The sequence below is a fragment of the Cydia strobilella genome, chromosome 12 (assembly GCF_947568885.1).
Source record: "Cydia strobilella chromosome 12, ilCydStro3.1, whole genome shotgun sequence".
Classification (NCBI taxonomy): domain Eukaryota; kingdom Metazoa; phylum Arthropoda; class Insecta; order Lepidoptera; family Tortricidae; genus Cydia; species Cydia strobilella.
Window position 1 is genome coordinate 4708417 of NC_086052.1, and position 20539 is coordinate 4728955.

At 37.5% G+C, this 20539-nt stretch overlaps 1 protein-coding gene across 1 annotated transcript; it reads left to right on the forward strand.

The window, feature by feature from the left end:
* Positions 1 to 2720: 2720 nt before the first annotated feature.
* Positions 2721 to 16373, forward strand: LOC134745908 (4-hydroxyphenylpyruvate dioxygenase-like). Its single transcript, XM_063680018.1, has 9 exons — positions 2721 to 2857; positions 3911 to 4000; positions 4480 to 4584; positions 5158 to 5373; positions 5736 to 5836; positions 12452 to 12556; positions 12936 to 13143; positions 14621 to 14860; positions 15818 to 16373. The coding sequence occupies exons 1-9, from the start codon at positions 2855 to 2857 to the stop codon at positions 15890 to 15892; spliced, it is 1143 nt and encodes a 380-aa protein (XP_063536088.1). The 5' UTR covers positions 2721 to 2854; the 3' UTR covers positions 15893 to 16373.
* The last annotated feature ends 4166 nt before the right edge of the window (positions 16374 to 20539 follow it).

Genomic DNA, 20539 nt, shown 5'->3' on the forward strand with positions numbered 1-20539 from the left:
ACTGTGGACAATGTTGTTGACTCAGGTTTTAAGTATGGCCTATTTTTCTAGTCTTACGAAAATTCACCAAAGAATGAAATGGGTTTTTGTGCCTTGATTTTATTCTAAAATGACCAAAAACATATTACTTAAAAAGAAGATATAGGTGTAATATTATTTTTAAGCAATTAAATATCCTTATAAAACTTAATGTAAAAATAAATAAAAGTATTAATATTAAAGTAGGTAATAAAATCGTTTTGACGTTTTATAAAGTAAGTAGCTGGTTTGATTGGTTCTGTTAGTATTACACACACCTGTTATGGGCTTTTTATCTGGTTTCTAGCTGATAAAAACCATGGAATATTGTCATGCTCACTTTCTTACTAAGTATTTATAGAGAACTAAGAGCAACTTACCTACCTAATTAATACCTAACTATCCTGATCTTCAGGGCTGGCACTGACCCAAATTTTATCACGCTGGCATAGTTAATATAGTTATCATTATCATTTAATGGACATATTTAGAAATAGTTGTTTCACAGCGATCACCAGACGCTCGTCACGCTATCGAATGAAATTAACACTAGGGGTTATGACTAGTTATCAAAGATTCAATGATTTTATAAGTCTAAACCAAGTTCGAGGCACGAATTTGACAGCTGATGCAGATGGCGCTATACAGCTTCCTATAGTTCGATTTTTTTGAGGCCTCGGCACTGTAGGAAGAGCTCTAAGTAACATTTGGAGACATTACCTAAAATAATCCAATTATAACTGTATGTGTACCTACATTATGCGTTAACACTAGTTCAAAAAAACGTTTGACAATCCAGTGACCACAAAAATATGGCGCAGTACAGAGTCATCTATTACAGTTGTGCTTTTCACTTTTATAATCAATAACTTTCCATCTCTTTTACAATCAATAACTCTTTGCTAATAAAAAATATATTTTTTTTATATCTATTGCATGTTATCATTCATGAAAGCCTTGCAGCGGTGAATTTTCCTCATGACTGTGTTGCGGAAATCGGTCCACTGTGCAACGGAGGCTCGGCGCTACGCAGCAACAGTGTTTATTTGCCTATCGCATGATTTTCTGATAACGCATCCACATTGGCATCTAAAGAAACGTCCATTCATGCTGATAAATACTCATTGATAGGTATTACAACAAAATTTAACTGTTTATGATACACATTGAACTACCTGGGCCGTGTTGCATAATAAACTACAACTAATATTACAAGCGGAACTCCTTTTCTAATAAGTGGAATTAGAAAAGGAGTTCCACTTGTAATATTAGTTGTAGTTTATTATGCAACCAAAAGGGTTAAAAGGGAGTGCAACTGTCGGAGCTCTCATATGGTACCATTGAAGTTCCATGCGTGATGGATTCAAAAATTCTATCTGAGAGGTATATTTCTCGTCTACATTGAATTGGTGTGCATCGTAGGAAAAAAAAACAACTCTACCGCATGGATTTTCTACCCTTAGCACAGAATAAATAATAGTACTAGGTACAGAAGTTTCACTCTCTAACAAAACGCGTGTATTACGACAGATATGACCGCAAGGTGGCGCAAGCGCGAGCAAGCGTCCGTTCCTTAGCGGTGCGCGGCAATTACTATGGCTAGACACCAAAATTGGTGTGGGCCGCGTGTACTTTTGTAGCGACGCGATGAAATCGCGGAGTGAGCCACGCCTGCCCTTAGCCATATTTTGCGTATATACTTTTAGGTGAATGAATAGGTCATGCTGACCAAGTTTTACAAATGCACCAACCCCGAAATCGTGAGAAGAGTTGGCTGTTTCATACATTTTGGCTGATCAGCGGCGGTAGCGCGGTCGCATTTTTATCGCCTGTGACGCCTGTCACGTTCTAACAAGTATGTAAGTGCGAAAGCTACGGGCATAGTGACAGGCGATAAAAATGGAACCATGCTGCGCTTACTGATATGTAAGTAGATATTTTCTATTAGAGAGCCAACATTTTTTTCGCGATTGGTTTCATAGTAAAAGTTGCTCAGTAGGTATGGCCTTTAAGCAAACCTCGGAAAAGCACAAACAACATGACACCTATACAGATCTTTTAGACACATATAGGTAGATTGTAAGTAGCTGACACACCCACAGGCCGAACACACCACCGACCTGATGGACATAATGTAACATATAAACTAGAGAAATAAACACCTTTCTATTTTAAGAATAGAATAAGAATAAGAATTGTTTATTGCCACATTATCAAGTACAAAAGAAAATGAAATAAAAGTACAAAAGAAAATAAAATAAAATTACATAAAACAAAAATAAGAAAAAACAATTATTAATTTATAAGTAAGTATAATCAATTGGGCAAAGGGTTTCCAGTCTCAGCGTGTGCCGGGCCGAGATGCCCGGCGCTGGTTTTCAGACCATTTTATTCTATTACCTCGGAAAATTTGGCTATAGGTTGAAGAAACACGCCGTATTATGTATGAGTGGCTGATTGTTGCATCTTAGAAATAAGAAAAAAATACCAAAAGTAGGTACGTAATACCATATCTAGCAGATATATCTGCCTCACGGTTTTGCAAGTGTTCAAACATAACTGTGAGCTCTATGTTGTAATGATCAAATTACGGATTATACCCATTGCGAACAATAAATAACCAAATCCGTGAAAAATTCTACTTATGTGGACGCCGCTTTACTTTTGACTTGTTTTCGTATAAATAACAAGCACATTTCTGGTCCCCATATAAAACGGACGGAAGATAACAGGTCTCCAGTTCTTGTGACATTGCCACACTAAACTGTTGTGTTTTTATAACCCGGAAAATTTCCGAACGTGATACTTTTAAGCTTTAACGGATTGATATTTGACAATGGTGAGTAGTTATTTTACTTATAGTGAAAAAGTGAAGTTTTTTATTTAATGATTGAACATAAATTAATCGAGTAAGGCTTCTAAGGTTTAAATCGAATATTCCAGAGAATTTAAGTGTGAAGGAGATTTTGCCAAAAGCCTTGCATGTCCAATATATCTTATATTCTAAAATCTCTCCCTCTCTCTCTCTCTCTTCTTTTCTTGCTGTTGTTGTCTGTACATGTTAGTACTTGTGTTGTGATCGTCACGAATTAATGTCTTTTATCTTTATCTTTATCTAAAATAGCTGTCAAGTGTTAATTATTAGAGTAGCTGAATAAATTCTAATCATTTGACACCAACAACCGAGATAATGAAAACAATACCGGTATAAGACCCCTGCTACAAAGTAGTAGAGTCCTCTAAAATTAGTTATCCTTTATATTTTTGGCCCTTAACAATACTAATCGTTTCCGAAATAACAGTTTTATAGTGTTAAGTATGTGAGAATAACGCTTCGCTTTTCTTCGTTTTCTACTTTTTTGACAAGTGTGAAATAAAAGAAGGTGAAATAAAGAGTCGTTTTAAGCGCCACTTGCACCCACTAACCGGGGGTTTACATGTTAAACCGTTAACCCAGTACTGGTAACCATGGTAACTCCAGGTTAAACCGGTTAACCCCGGGTTAGTGAATGATTCAAGTGGCCTTAAATATTTTTGTGGCTAGCAAAAGCGCCAGAGCCGGCCGTATACATCTACCTTACTTGACTATTTGAAAAGCAAGGGATCTATGTATTTCAGAATACATAAATACATTTTCGAAATACTTTTTAGGGTTCCATACCCAAAGGGCAAAAACGGGACCCTATTATTAAGACTCCGCTGTCCGTCTGTATGTGTGTCACCAGGCTGTATCTCATGAACCGTGATAGCTAGACAGTTAAAATTTTCAAAAATAATGTATTTCTGTTGCCGCTATAACAACAAATACTAAAAAGTACGGAACCCTCGGTGCGCGAGTCCGACTCGCACTTGGACGGTTTTTTTTTTATCAAACGTCTTTTGTTTCTTTCAGACCACGTACACAGATAAGGGAAAGAAGCCTGAAAATGGGAAGTTCCTGGCGTTCGACCATCTTACCTTTTGGGTGTCTAATGCCAAACAGGTAGGTGTCCGTTTACGGACCTGCAGATGTTTAACATTTTGAATATTAGAAAAAATCTAAAGATATGGCATTCTTATAGACGACATTACAGTTGACAAGTTGTGTACATCCTCTGTACAGTCGCCATCAGATATATCGGAGCGGCCGAGGTGTTCACAATATCTGAACACGCACTCTAACGCCCTGACAATAGAGGCGTGTTCAGATATTTGTGAGCGCTTTGGCCGCTCCGAATGCTCCGATATATCTGATGGCGACTGTACAATAAAACACACATTTAGGCAGTGTGTGTCCGTTATTATTATATTGCAGTCAATAGGTAATTATTCCTTCCATTCGCTGCAAAATACAAAACAGTCATCGTCAATTTTGAATTTGGTTTAGGTACCCACTATCAGCTCTTAGATGGTAACTATTAACTTTGCCCTTTAAAATTAAATTACGATTCAATAATAATTTCTGCGTGACGTTTTTTCCAGGCCGCCAGTTACTACGTGACGAGGTTCGGGTTCGAGCCGCTGGCTTTCAAGGGCTTGGAGACTGGGTCCAGGAAACTGTCTTCGGTTGCTGTCAGATTAAATAAGGTAAGATAATTATTAATTACATTTTCGTTTCTCTTACACAAATATTTATCTGGATAAATTTGTACCTACCAACAGTCAAATTGATGAATAAAATATTCAATTTGCATATAAGTACCCTGCAAAAAAGTTTGGTACCTATATTATAATTAGTAGAGGTATATGTTGATATTCAACTTTATATATAAATGCCGCCTTCGCATTTGACCAAGTCAAACTTATCCCACCAAAAACATTTTCATGTAAAATGTTGCCAAGTGGAAACCATAAGGCTCGCACTGTCAAAAAGTTACCTATCAGATTTCTTGTAGAGCCAAGCTTCTAACTACAAGCCCTAACTTCACAAACTCTACACCTTAGCCAAAATATGTGGCTTGGCCGATGCTTAGGCGTAAAGAGAGAACATGCATATGAGTATTAATTATTAGAAAATTAATTCTTAAATACTTACTAAATCTGAAATGTTCTAATACAGAGTTTACGTACCATAAACCATGAAACTGTTAATGTGGCTGGAATATTTTATGATGTATGTTAGATGATGTAATATTAGGCTCATACAACTTTTATCCTCAGATCGTATTCGTTCTCCAATCCCAATACGAGCCCGAAGACTCCCTGCTATCAAACGAGGTGGCTTACCACGGCGACTTCGTGAAGGACGTCGCCTTCCAAGTTGAGAACCTGGAATACATCTTGTCGTACGCCAAGAAACAGGGAGCTGTCGTTGTGAAAAACCTCTGGGAGGAACGCGATGAATTTGGTGTGGTCAGGATGGCCGTGTTGAAGACAGTAAGTATGTAAACGCTGCAGCGCTAAGAACTATTATATAATCTGTGGCAGCGCCGCCTGCACCAGTAGTATCTACAGTGATTTTTTAAATCACACATAGACAAGAGGATTCGATATAATTTTTCGAAGTTTTATAAGTTATCCTACTGTAAAAACTGTACTGTGTTGACCTATGCTCGTTGAGTATTTATTCTTTCTATAATAGGATAACTTATAAAACTTCGAAAAATAATATCGATTTATCTACATCACTAACAAATTACCTCATCCAAGTTGGTCGTGACCGTGAATTCATTGTAAATAATGTAGTTTGTACTGTTTCTATTTCGTATTAGTAACATGTACCTGCTGTTTTTTTACAGTATGGCGACAACACACACACTTTGGTAGATCGAACTAACTACAAAGGGCCATTCTTGCCTGGATACCAACTGTTACAGCAGGATCCTATAAACAAATTCTTGTGAGTATTTCTTTCTATATTCCCTGGTTCCGGGTAACGGGAAAAACTAGATACCTACTTAATCTTTTGTTTAGTAGGTACTATTAACTAAGATACTACCTAAGTAATACGCATATTATCATCATAAAATATCATTTTTACAATCACCTCGTGGAGATTTATTATTAGCAAAGATAGATAATTAGTAAGTACAAAGATAGATATAACTCCGTAAGAATAGAATAGAATAGAATATATTTTATTTGTAGTAATTGTACATCGTCATATTCAAAAATTATTTACAATTAGAAGAACAATACAATTATTATTATAGTAAGTATTACAGTGGTACTCCAGATTTGGTCCAGCGTCTAAAATATGTCAATCATACGTAAGACTTTGGTCGGAGTAGTGGCCAATCAATCCAATCATATTCACATTTTGAAAATGATTAAAAATAACCAGCCGGGCTATGATGCTTTGTCACCATTTCATTTATCATTGTATAAGTGAAAAGACGGCATATCTGATAAGTGATTTAATTCGGTATAAAGTCGCGAGGATAACGTATAAGTGACAAATGATAGCGATGAGGTTTTGAAAAATCAATTTTAAGCTCGATGACTTAAGGTGTATTTTAAAGAATAGATTGTTAAATCACATTCTACCACTTATCCATGTACAAATGACATAGACAGTTATAAATTATCCATGGTTTGAGCTTTTGAAAAATCAATTCTAAACAAGTTTACTTAAAGTGTATTTTAATGAATATTTGGCTAAATGACATCCTATCACTTACACACACATACACATGATACATACACATGGTACATGTGATATTGATAGTTAAAAATTATCCATGGTGTAAGCTTTTGAAAAATAAACTCTAATTGAGTTTATTTAAGGCGTTTATTAAAGTAAAACTTTTATACTGTCGCCTCAAATTTAACCGTCTTTAGCATGTCGCATTACAGCAGTCGTAAAATTCTACTTTAATCATATAATATATATGTAAAAATGTTCTTTTAAAATGGAAATATGCAATGTAAGAATTTTGTGCTACGGTTTGAAATTGTGTTACGATTACGACCCTATCGAATTCATTCTTTACCGATGTCCCCGAAGGCGCCTGTAAAAAACTAGGCCTACCTATTGGAGTGCCGGCTTTCGCCTGCCGTAAGGCCCCTTTCGTTTCGACGCCCTGTCTGAGGCCTAGCGCTCCGGCTCCGACCAAGTCCCCGCTGCCGCCGCTAGTCGCGACGGTGCACCGTGCACCACACACACACACGTTATCCACAGTATCGTGCCAGACGTTAATTGTGAATTGTTTAGTTATTCATAATTATATACTGTGGTTTGTGTTTGTTATTTGATAAGTTTCTCATTTACTATGTTACTATTTTATGGTGTTAGATGCAATGAGTTCTCTGTCTGAGTCGTCGTGCCCCTTACTGTCTTGACTCGTTGCGAGTGTTCACGTCCCGAGGTCTTAAGTCGCATATTACTCGTAAACACAAAGATGTTCCCCACCTTATGCCTCCGCAACCCGCCGGCGAGGCCTCTGTTCGCTTTAATATCACACCACCAGCTCCAGCTTCACAAACACATAGCTGTAGCCTGGACCAACTTGTTTCATTAAGGGTCAGTGCGAGTTTTTCCCCACATTCCAAATGGGGCGAGGAGTATCGCCGCTAGTAACTGATGTAGTATCATTGATAATTGCATCAGTGATTACAATTAATGGATTGAACGAATGGTTCGCCCTCCTATCTTTTTCCTACAGAGCCCTACGAACGCCTGTATCAGAAGAAGCAGGATTTCTTACCGCCATGCCATTTTAAATGCGTTTATCTTTCTCAAACATGCATGAATTAGGTATTTTATTTAGTAACTAGCTTTTCCATGTGACTCTGATCCTATTAGCAGATGCTTTTAGGGGTAAAAGCTATCCTATATGTTAATCTTATGAATGATACTTTTTGTTCCGCCATGTAAACAGTAATCTTCATTTAAGAGTCCCGGGAAAGCTCGGCCGAATTTCACCTTCCCATACAAGCGGAGTTTCGTTCTCATTTTAAAACTAAGTGTTGGATTTTAATCAAACCTTGCATATTCGATAACATGAGGTATATCTAGGTCTGTAATTAGTTTATATAGCTCTCGTAAACGTAAACGAAATAGAGCAAAAACAAGTTTTCTATAAAAAACTTATATTCGCTGTATTTTTTTTACTATGGTATCTGAAGCTACATAAACTAATTACAGCCGGGCTAGCACATGTTTGGCGCGAGAGTATCTCGTCACGATATAAAATACCCGACCCCCTTTAATTCATACAGAAAGACGGGTAGTCTATCTCGCGGCGAGATACTGTCGCGTCAATCATTAGGTAAGGGAAATTAGCTAAAATTACGGTATAATTAATGGAAAACTTTTTTAAATTGGGATATGTACGTTATGGACCGAAGTTATTTTTCATCAACCCTCCCCATCCCTCCCCCTCTGCGTCACCCCCCCACCGGACCCGGGCCCGTAACCCGGTTTTTCTCAATTTTTAAGGAAACCGTTCAAGATACAGAAAAAGTGTATAGGAACGAAGTGATCCTTAATAAATTTGCTATTAATCTCTCATTCACACCATAGTGCTGCACTTATAGTTTTTGTGCAATCTGTCACCAAAGACGCAAATTTTTTAGCATTTAACGTTTTTTTCTTTTTTAAGATAACTTTTCTCAAAAAATACTCACGATATCGCCCAATTTTGTTTTATTTAAGTAAATAGTTAATATGTTCTTTAAAACGAAGTATTATTTATTATTAAACTCCTTCATTTGACGATTTTATGCCATTTTGAAAATACATCCTCGTCAAACATATTCAAATTCAGCGAATATCCTTATTAACCACTTGTCTGTATGAAACGGACCCTAACCGAAATTCATACCTAAAGCACAACCCGAGGGTGAACCCACGATTTTCGACCACCACATACCTACATATGAAAAGTAATGAGCGAAAGAGATATAGATAGTTGGATTTTGCTGTTAGGACACTCTTTACGAATGGGAAACGTAAACATTTCAAAAGTTCCCTACGTGTGTCCAATGTATATGATTCCGTGGTTACTTTTTAGGTTTCCGTACCCAAAGTGTAAAAACGGGACTCTATTACTAAGAATCTACTGTCCGTCTGTCTGTCACCAGGCTGTATCTCATAAACCATGATGACAACACGTGCGCTTGTTTTTTAAGAAATTCAGCACCTGAATAGATATTCAGGTCAATTTGGTATAAATTCAGATATTCTTTGTCAAATAAACTGGTCGGAATGTCTATCCTACCTATTCATAAACTTTGTCTTAAACTGAAACTGAAAAGTTCAGACTCAAGGTTTGTCAGAGAGCAATGGAACGCAGCATGCTGGATGTTCGTAGAACCGACCAACCGAGCATATTACATATAAACACCGCACTGCGATCCAAAACCGGTATTGTGGATGTGGGCATGAAGGTCGCAAAGCTATAAGTGGGCTAAATATAAGGGCACGTTGGCCGAATTAACGAACTAGCCACATACTGGATCCCACAGGATGGACCTCGGAGCAGAGGAAGACCAAAATAGAGATGGCAGGACACTTATTTAGAAAAGAAGTGGGAGTGTGCATTGGACAATTTGGATAGGACTAAATAGCGGTGGAGGTGACGCCGAGCAGTGGAACACTCTTATATATGTATAGGCTAGTAAAAAAATACACAAAATAGGTGACATAGACAATATCTAAATTAATTACGTGACCATAAGAGGTTCAAGTGCTGAATATTTAAAAAAAAGGCATAGAGCATGTCGGGCCATGCTCATTGTAGGGCTTCGTAGTTACCCGTCCGTCACAATAGGCTGCCTTGAATGGAGCCTATTAGTAAGTAACAACATAACATAACAGGCAAAAGGGAGTAGGTAAGAAGGGAAGTTTTAGCGATAAGTCAAAAACGACTTTTCATTGAATGTCTTTCTACAGCTCTACATTCACGATATTTTTTTTTGTTTTGAACCCACGGTTCAAATGATAGACTTATGTACGAAATATAATTAGATATTTACCAGTCGCTTTTCGGTGAAGGAAAACATCGTGAGGAAACCGGACTGATTCTAACAATGCCTAGTTCCCCCTCTGGGTTGGAAGGTCAGATGGCAGTCGCTTTCGTAAAAACTAGTGCCTACGTCAATTCTTAGGATTAGTTGTCAAGCGGACCCCAGGCTCCCAGGAGCCGTGGCAAAATGCCGGGATAACGTGAGGAAGAAGGGGGTTCAAATGTTAGAGGCACACATTTTTTTCTTTTTGTGCGATTACTTCCGAAAAAATATCAAATGTAACCTATATAGACACACAGACACCATGCATAAAAGAGTAACCACAGTCCATAGACACACACCCACTTTTGAAATGTTCACGTTTCCCATTCGTAGAGATTTACTGTCACTAAAAGCAAAAATCTACTATTTCTATCTCTTTCGCTCTTATAACTTTTCATGGGTGTGGTAGTCAAACATCGTGGGATCACCCTCGGGTTGTGCTGTATAAAATTCGAAAATAGATAAAATAGATCTTTACCTATAGATTACAGGAAAACCTACTAGAAATGTGCAGTCAAGCGTGAATCGGGCTTAATATAAACCTAATTTATCAAGCCCATTCTTTAATTATAATTTATAATTGATATAAAGTACATATTAATTACTTTCATTAGCTTTATGCATACTTACCTTATGAACTTCATCTTTAAGTTCCACATTTATTTCTATTAATACAAAAAAATACCAAAAAATTAATTAGCTATATGTGTATTTATTTATATTAAAAAGTATACAGAAATTTACAAACTTAAAACCTACATCTAAAAATTATGGATACTATATACTAGGGTCGACTCGACAGGTACCCGGGTAAACCTCTGGCGATGGATTGCCGGGACCGCTCGTCTCGTGAGAAGAGATATCCATTTGTCCTTAAGTCTGTAAACAACCCACCACTTTTATGATTTGGTACCTTAGCTACACGTAGCTAATATTGAATAATACTTCCATAAATATGGAAGTACAAGCTTCGAAGAGTCCTAAAGAAGTTGCATTTAATAACAAAAGTTAGGTACATATGCATTGAAATATTTAGAAACACTTCAAATTACCTTTAATTTTCAAAAATACACATTCAAGCCTTATTTCTTTTTCATAGTCCTCAAAATTATACGTAAGTATGTATTAGGAAAAATGTATAAATATAATGTTACTGACTATGTATGTGATTACGCCGTATAAAAGGAACATCATTATAGTTCTTATCGCCTGCGTCAGTGGTGTTCAGTACCAAAATGGACATACCTTCTATTCACCGCAGTCACAAATTGATCCAGGTACTTGCTGACCGTAGATTGAGCAATGGACAAGCCATGGTCTTGTCCAGTTCCCCTTTGGTAACGTGGTGATGTTAGAACCTAAAATAAAGAGTTGTAAGTTGGTATGTCATTATTAAACAAGTATTAAGATCAAGGTGGTGGTAAAGGTGACAAGAATGATTTGAGGAATAGTGCAACATTATATCTTTACTTTAAGATGTGCCGGCAATCCATCGCCATGTTGAGGTTTGAGGTCGGCGTCGAGTTCGCCACACAAATAGAGTGCCAATTTTTTGCGCACTCTATATATGTGACGAAACTCCTTGTTAGGCATATCGAATGGGTTGCATGCATCCCTTATGGCCCGTCGTTGCAGTTTTCTTTCCTCTTTTTCTTCAATAGCAGCAGCTGCCAAGGAGAAATGGTATCTTGCCATCCCTACAAAGAATGTATTGATAATATTATATGTAAATAAATGGAATCCAAATTGTATATATTATATTGAAAAAAAAAAACGGTTACTTACTGATATTTAACTCCAATAACTGGTATATTTCACAATTTATATTCCACAAGTCTTTTTCGCTGATCTTAGCAGAACAAACGAAAGATGTACTATCCTCACAAAAAGACCTTAAACCAAACTTCACGGTAGAATATGATGGAACTTGCATTAATTCTAACTTAAGATCACATCAATGTTCATATTCTGACAAATAAATACTTTTCATTTCATTTCATTTCAAATCCCCTTCTAGTATTCAAGTCCATGTGTTTCCACTTATCGTGCCCAGTGAGCACTACGATAAATTAATCAAAGGCTAGCCGTCAAAAATCGACTATATGTCTAATTATCCAACAATCGTAGCCATTTACCGGCTATTGCTGTCAAAGTGGACAAAAGTATATAAAAATGTATAAATTTGGACAAGTGTCATATATATCATTTAACTTATCCACTTATCATCAAATTTTAAGGTGGAAATTTAGACAAATGACATATTATCCAACGACCATGTTATGCAGTATATCATTTACCGGCTATCGTTGTCAAAAGTGGATAAGACGTCAAAACTGGATAAAATGTCAGTTTTATCATCATTTATACAGCTATATCATTTATACAGTCGAGCATCATAGCCCGGCAGTTTATCAAGTCACGTAGGGCAGGTACTCGTACCACAAACAGTAATTTTGTTAAAAAAGTATTAAATATAAATAAAATAAAATTTTGTTGTTTTCAGGCCTAAAGTGGAGATAAACTTCATTGATCACGTAGTCGGCAACCAGCCTGACAACGGTATGGAAACGGCCGCGTCGTGGTATGAGCGGTGCTTGCAGTTCCACAGGTAAATTATCGACACTATTGTATGTTTTCATTTGTTGTCTTGTGTCTGAGACCATCAAAATCTTCTTTGGGTCACTGAGTCAGCTGTCTGCTTTTCGGCACCTTAATAATGATGGACAGGTCCTCGTCGTATAAAAGTCAACAGTCGTGTCGTTCTTACAAAAATATTTTTAATTACTGTATTTTTTCTGTGACAGTAACTGGTTAGTTTAACCGGTCCAGCTCTTGCCAACACAATCCCGTTCTTCATGACTTTCTTGACTTATTTCGATATTTTGGACCGGTATGGTATTTCAGAAAGTGTTCAGAAGGTCGCGAGTTTGAATCAGGCGGCGAATTTTTCCATAGCTTTAATAGTTTACATATTATTATTCTCTTAGGTTCTGGTCAGTAGACGACAAGCAGGTGTGCACAGAGTACTCCGCCCTCCGCTCTGTCGTGATGGCCAATTGGGAGGAAACAGTGAAGATGCCCATCAACGAACCGGCCGCTGGGAAGAAGAAGAGTCAGATTCAAGAGTATGTGGAGTACCATGGGGGCGCTGGTGTGCAGCATATAGCTATTAATACGGAGGATATTATTACTGCGGTGAGTAGTTTGGTTGAAGACAATCGTTAATAGTCTCCCGCAGACGCTTCGGCTGTGGAATGAGCTTCCTGCCGAGGTTTTCCCGAGCGGCTACAGTATGGGGTTCTTCAAAAAAGGAGTGTAGGTACAGGTATGGTCGGACAACAAGCGATCAATAAGGGAACGTAGGAAAATGAATCGACTGGAAAATAAAGATCGCAGGCCAAGACTTGTTAGCCGTAATGTGAGTTGAGGAGAGGAGGGTTGTGTAAGCGGTAGGAGAAGGAAGAGGAGGGAGGCAGTAAATTTTTGTTTGATATGATTGGAAGACATATGAGACCCTAGGGCGAACTGTGCAACTCAGTGCTGAAATCAACCCAAACAAAATGTGATCTGGGCACTGGTCACCGAATCGTTATTTGACGATAAAACGTAAAGAAACGACCCTAACAAGGTATAGAAAGCTATTTTTAGGTTAGACTCCACCTAAAAATTCCAAGAAGCCTTCCTGTGCCCACACGAACTACTAAAATATCCTTTCATTAATGAAATACTGCGTGTTAGGTTAGTAGAGTCACTTATTTTGTCAAAATTAAATTATGTGGATGCGCTATTTGGACCACGACTTCTTTGTAAAACCAAAAGACTTATACAACGTGTCCAAAACGCCTGTGCTCGCTTTTGTTTCTGCATTCCATTGCGGGGCCACGTATCACCATTCCTTAATCAGCACAATATCCTAAAAATGCACCACCGCCGTAAGCTGCACCTTGCTTCTTTACTCTTTGGAGTAATAAACTGTCAGACTCCTATTTATTTGTATGAGAAGCTTTCCATATCTGAGTCACGCTAGGGTCGGCGGTCTGCGACTCAACTTCTAACTCCTAGATACACATCAGCAGCCGTCAGAGGCAGTTTTCGTTACGCAGCCACTAGGTGTTGGAACAACATCCCACCTCCTATCAGAAACCTGCAAAGCATTCATAGTTTTAAAACAACTTTAAAAAAGTTTATGCTTAAACATCAATTTAACGAGGAATGCCTCAAACTTGAGACAAGCTACATTTAGATTCAATAAAGATTATTATATTTACATAAGTATGTACTTACTGCCTTTTTTGTCCCTTCCGCAACCGCCACACTCTCATTTTTATTATTTAACGAATTGTTGTTTATTTTTATTTTTGCATCTTGTTTGTTTTAATTAATCTTGACGTGTCTTTTATTATTTGTTTTATACTGTGTTAGTATTCTTAGAACTGCACTAGTTCATGGCCCCGACGGAAGATCAGCGCTAGCCCAGCCAGGCTAGCACCATGCTGAGTCGGGACCATTTCGTGGCTTATATTATTTATGTTGTGTTTCCTATGTACGTGTTTTCCTCTTTTTTGCCACGAATAAACGCTCTCTATCTATCTAAAAAGTTATTTGGTTGAAAAGTTTATTGCAACAAAAAAACAGTTTCATTTCAAATCATGAATGAGGTTTTCCATTCCAGATCACAAACCTACGCGCTCGAGGCGTCGAGTTCCTCTCCATCCCTTCAAAATACTACAAGCTCATTCGCCAGCAGCTAGCGCACAGCAAAGTTAAAGTAGCCGAGAGCATAGACATCCTGGAGAAGCTGAACATCCTGATAGACTATGATGATGATGGATACCTGCTGCAGATCTTCACGAAGAACACGCAGGACAGACCGACCTTGTTTTTGGAGGTTATACAGAGGAGGAATCACAATGTAAGTAGATTGCTTCTAGACTTACAGTCCGAGCAGAGGGCCTACCGCGAACCACGTTCGACGTGTTGCCTCCCTGTCACACTTACGTACGAATTAACAAGTGCGACAGAGAGACAACACGTCAAACGTTTCGCGATAGCATTTTTGACGTGAGGAAATGGATAGGTGTGGGCAGCGCCGTGCAGAGTGCGAGGGTGTGGGATAAAGTGCCTGCCCATATTATTCCTCGCAATTCGTTAGCGAAATGTATGTAAGACATTGGAATCTGAAATGAGTGAAGTTGTTATTTTATTCGGAAATACGGACGATATTAAAACACTTTTTCGGATTTTCATTTGAAAAACTGAAGCTATAACGGTTTTTGTAATTTAAAGTTTTCTATACTGCTAACAACTGATGTGCAAATAATAGCTATTTGTTGTATGAACCCGTGCACTTTTTGACTGTGCGGTCTCGATAAACGATATTTCGTTATCTGCCTCTCTATCGATATATATTCGTTTCGTATTGGTTTAGTTTTTCGCGGTAGATCCTCTGAATACAAATCCGGTAATGGTATTGAAACCGGGAGGCAAAAGCCTTAATACGACCTTTTGACGACCGGTCTGGCCTAGTGGATAGTGACCCTGCCTGTGAAGCCGATGGTCCTGGGTTCGAATCCCGGTAAGGGCATTTATTTGTGTGATGAGCACAGATATTAGTTCCTGAGTCATGGGTGTTTTCTATGTATTTAAGTATTTATATATTATGTATATCGTTATCTGAGTACCCATAACACAAGCCTCCTTGGGCTTACCGTGGGACTTAGTCAATCTGTGTAAGAATGTCCTATAATATTTATTTATCTATTTATTTATCCTATAATATTTAATACGCGTAAAGCGCTTCTTGGCACAACATTTGACGACTATGCGTTTTTATGCTGAAAGTCTTTTCATTTCTTTTTCGGTTTTTCAGGGTTTTGGCGCCGGAAACTTCAAGACCCTATTCGAATCGCTCGAGTTAGAACAAGAGAAACGAGGGAACCTGTAATAGGAATAGGTATAATCTTAAAATTAGTTATATAAGTACAAGGTCAACCACCGTAAGTCGTCAGGCCGGATAAATAGCTTGATAAATGCAAATAGCGTGTTCTACGCAATTAAATATTAAATAATATTTAGACAGTCATTTGGAGTGTTAGAACACAATTATTTAAGATTTATAAAATCTGTTTGGAAGGAAAAGCAACGCCCTTTTGTATAAAGCAGAGGGTCATTTTTACTAATGAGTTCATCAGCTGACTACTTAGGTTAGTGATATTTAACTGGGTCGATTGTAAAATGCAGGGGTGACTATTCAGCAGCATTTTTATGTAGCAAATACAAAACGACTATTTATTACGACATATAATAAATACGTAATTCCGCTACGAGGGTCTAAATAAATTCATTTCCTTGTAAAATCACCCCGTTTTACGGTAGGTAGTAACTAAATATTTTTTGTAAGAAATTGCCATATTTGTGTGTAAAATAAAGAGTAACTTGCAACAACTGTTTCATTGTAAGTAACCTTTCGAACACTTACACGTTATCTACTTGAAACCTTTATAACTACATAAAGTCATACTTAAAGTAAGGACGCTATTAAGTACAAATAATTTTTCACCTCAGCAGCTCGAACAAGCCTACTTTCGTCACTCCCTGGAGAGAGGAAAGTGCGTCTTTCGTCACTCCAGGGAGTGAGGAAAGAGCGACTTTCGTCACTCCAGGGAGTGAAACAAAGTAGTTTTTTTTAATTTTGTGAAGGCCATGAACTGCCACTTTGTACTTCGGGGTCTATTACAAATTCGAAATACATTTTAACCTTTAATATGTTCTCACTACTGAGATGAAAAATTGTATGTGCAACACGAGAGCAAAGTTATTTTACATCTCGTGTTTTTGAGTCCCTCGCTACGCTCAATCTTTCACTTACTCGGGACTCAAAATCAACACTCGCAAGAAAAACCAACTTTTCTCTCTTGTTGCACAATAGTTATATGTGCAACAAGAGAGGAAAGTTGGTTTTTCTTGCGAGTGTTTATTTTGAGTCCCGAGAAAGCGAAAGATTCTATAATTGAATCACGAGCGAAGCGAGTGATTCTAAGTTAGAACCTTACACATAATTTTTCACCTCAGTAGTGAGAACATATTAAAGGTTAAAATGTATTTCGAATTACACAGAATAATACAGAAAAAAAAAATGAAGTGGCAGTTCATGGCCTTCACTAAATTAAAAAGCTACTTTGTTTCACTCCCTGGAGTGAGGAATGTTGCACTTTCTTCGCTCCCTAACGGTGACGAAACTAGGCTTGTTCGAGTTGCTGAGGTGAAAATAACTGTTGTACATGGACGCGCCATTTCATATCTCTATCGCACGCGCGTAATTATATTGCTGCCCCGTACATGTACATGATTATATTGCGAGCCTATTGTGTCCCACTGCTGGGCAAAGGCCTCCCCCCTCTTCTTCCACTCCTCCCGGTTTTGAGCTACATCTGGCCAGTCTCCCAAAAAGACGTCCAAGTTATCCCACCATCGCCGACGAGGTCTGCCGGATCCCCGGTTTGACTTTGTTTTGACTCACAGGGCACCCACTCTGTGGTTATCTTGGCCCACAAGTCATTCGTCATGTGGTAGACATGACCGGCCCAATCCCACTTAAACCTTTTCAACGCCGTGTTAAACGCAAAAGCTGTCATCCAGAGTAATCCAAACGCCACGTCACCGAAGTGTCAAAACTGAAATTGAACTTTATGCACATGCACGTAGGTCTATGTTGCTCTGTGGTCTATGACCGATTAATCGGTCTTTGGCGGGGCTTTAAACCTACGGTGCGTATATATCGGTCATTGGCGTCCAAAAGGTTAACTACATACTCTGATGGCGCCATCTGTGCAAACATTTGACAGTTGCCAACCCTATTGCGCCCCTATTCTGCAGGATAGGCATGTGCACACCGGATGTGTGTGCGTAAACAATTGCACGTGCGTTGTAATATACAGAGCCTTATGAGAGACGGCACACGGCTTGCGTGACGCGTGCGTGCACGGCTCCAACATTATGCGCACGCGCATCCGGTGTGCTAAGGCACTCTAAGGCAATCTAAGGACTGAGCATGTCGCAGTATGAAAGACAAAAAACAAATGCGAAATACATTTCGAATAGATTTATTATCAATATCTTATCGATCTATTATTGAGAATCTTCTAAAGTGAATTACAATACCGTAGGTACCTCAGATTCAACGTCAATTGCGGATAACATTTTATATAAAGACGATAAATAAATTCACAAATGTACACAGTAAAAATATACAGACACAAGAAATTATAACAAACCAAAAATATATAAAAAACATTGAAAATGTAAATACCTATTTAACTCAAAGTATAAAATTTATCACACTAACGCTTGCGATAATTGAAGCTAGCGTTTTATAGGATACATATCTCTACTCTCTACTCGCTCACTCTAACTTATTTGACCAAAATGACCCCCTTATAAAAAACAAAGATTCATTTTTTGTATTAAATGTGTAAAGTCATCTTCAACTTTAACCTCGGGGGCATGATATTTCCTTAAACTTTCCACATTTTATATAAAATCTCTTGGATAAAACTTTAAATGCCTTTAATAGCTTGTGTTTTTAATCTTTCTGACAATTCCAGTTTCGACTAAAACAGTGTAAATGAGCTTTATAAATAATTTATTGAGTAATACCCAAGGCCATGTTTTACAAAAGTAGACGTCAAAATATTAGCCTTTTGACCCCCACGACTATAATATAAGTAGCATTTTATTCTATATCTTAAACTTTATTAGAATGTATTAAGGTTCATTTTATAATGTAACCTTTTGGCGGTCAAATGGAAGTCTAAAAGGAGACTCGTATAGAAGTAACTTTAAAACAAGGCCCTGACACCTCTAGAGAGTTATTTTTTATGGATTTTTCTAATATTTTCATTTATGTTTACACTTCAAATAATTTTTACTATACCTATACATAATTGAGTGGACTAAAACAAATTGTTTAAAACGTATAATAATAAAATAAATAAACATTCTTACAACGCCAAGACATACACACCGTACAAATGAATGGAAGAGGTCACTGAGAGAACGCTTACTATTTCACAAGTACTTTGTTTTTTTATTTATTTCACAAGTAATTTTTAACTTGTCCTATAACTTGTCTACTTAGTTGGCGGCGTTAAGATGTAGTGCCTAATTATTTTCCATCGTATTTTCTCGGAAACGTTCGTATTTGTCATGCTTCTTCAGTCAACCTCAGTACTCTTTATACCGAGACTGACTGGACAAGACACGTTCGTACGTTTCCGTGAAAATACGCTGAAAAATAATTATGCATTGCAGCAGTAGCTTATACGCCGATTTACATTGGCCTAAAACGCATTAATTTTAACGATACTTTACATTTGCCAATAACATCATATAAAGAAAAAAACTCCTTTGATTAACATTGCCAGAAAAATTAGTTTAGAAGTAACTACCGAACGAATAAAATTTTTGAAACGATATTCTGTCAAAAAAATATGTTGTGACAAGTCACACTAAAATTGATTCGACGCATATCAAAATTTGCTAAACTCGACGTGAAATGGTAACAATCTATAACAGAACGGAATAAATGTAAAATGTCTGCACCAAAAATTTGTGGACAATTTTTCGATATACGTCGACCCGAGTGCACTGGCTTGTTATAACTCAAATTTGTTTCTAATCAAAGTGTTACTTATGGCAGAACAGATCTGGGTTTGACAACTGAAGATTTGATTGTCACACGTATACTTTTGACAACCAGGCTTTCGAGCGATAACCAAATAGAAGAACGAGCGAACTAAGTGGTTCGCAGCCTCCTAAATTACCGGATAATATTACCTTCATCAGCTGTCAAAATCAAAGTACTGTCGGGGACATTCCCGGTGAACCACTACAGATTTTTTTTACCTCAATCCAAAGATAGATATAACTCCGTAATAGATGGATACAGTCTAAGGAAAAAACGTGCCTCGAAAATCACGAAAATTTGATTCTCAATCAGAGTGCGCCACTAGTTTTGGCCTACACTCGTATAGAGGGCGTTGACGGTTTCGTTTGTTATTTATAATTTTAACGCATATTAGTGAAAGAACATGGGTCAAAATCATAAAAATAATTAATGCAAATAAAAACAATCATTTATCCATATTTAAATACATTTTATCGTATTTTTATAAATATTTATTTTTAGTTTTAAAGTGTGTCGACAGATGGCAGTGAATTTACTGGGGTTACAAAATTTACTATGACAGTACCGCTCTAGTATAAGTTACTCTATGCCTCAATCCTTACGAGTGAGCTAAACTCCGCCTCCCATAGAGATAACCAATAACGATACATTTAGGAACCTATGTTAATAATGAAAAGGGTAAAAATAGGTAATGAGACAAACAATAGGTAGTAAGGACAGTTTATCAGTTGTTGTTGTTTAGGCTAAGCTTCGCCTCCCCATAAAGATAACCAAGTAGGATGCATTTTGGATTCCTTATCTGTTTGCAAATGCCGGCCGTCACAAAGACAACGGACGGCAATAAACTTTACCTGAGCTAACCTTTTTTTTCAACACCCACATTTTTAAGTGCCATGCTATTGGTCA

Excerpts from the sequence above, each read along its gene's own strand:
- LOC134745908 (XM_063680018.1), top strand. Across the intron at positions 5,374-5,735 it reads GGATGGCCGTGTTGAAGACA|TATGGCGACAACACACACAC; the intron begins GTAAGTATGTAA and ends GTTTTTTTACAG. Across the intron at positions 14,861-15,817 it reads TACAGAGGAGGAATCACAAT|GGTTTTGGCGCCGGAAACTT; the intron begins GTAAGTAGATTG and ends TCGGTTTTTCAG.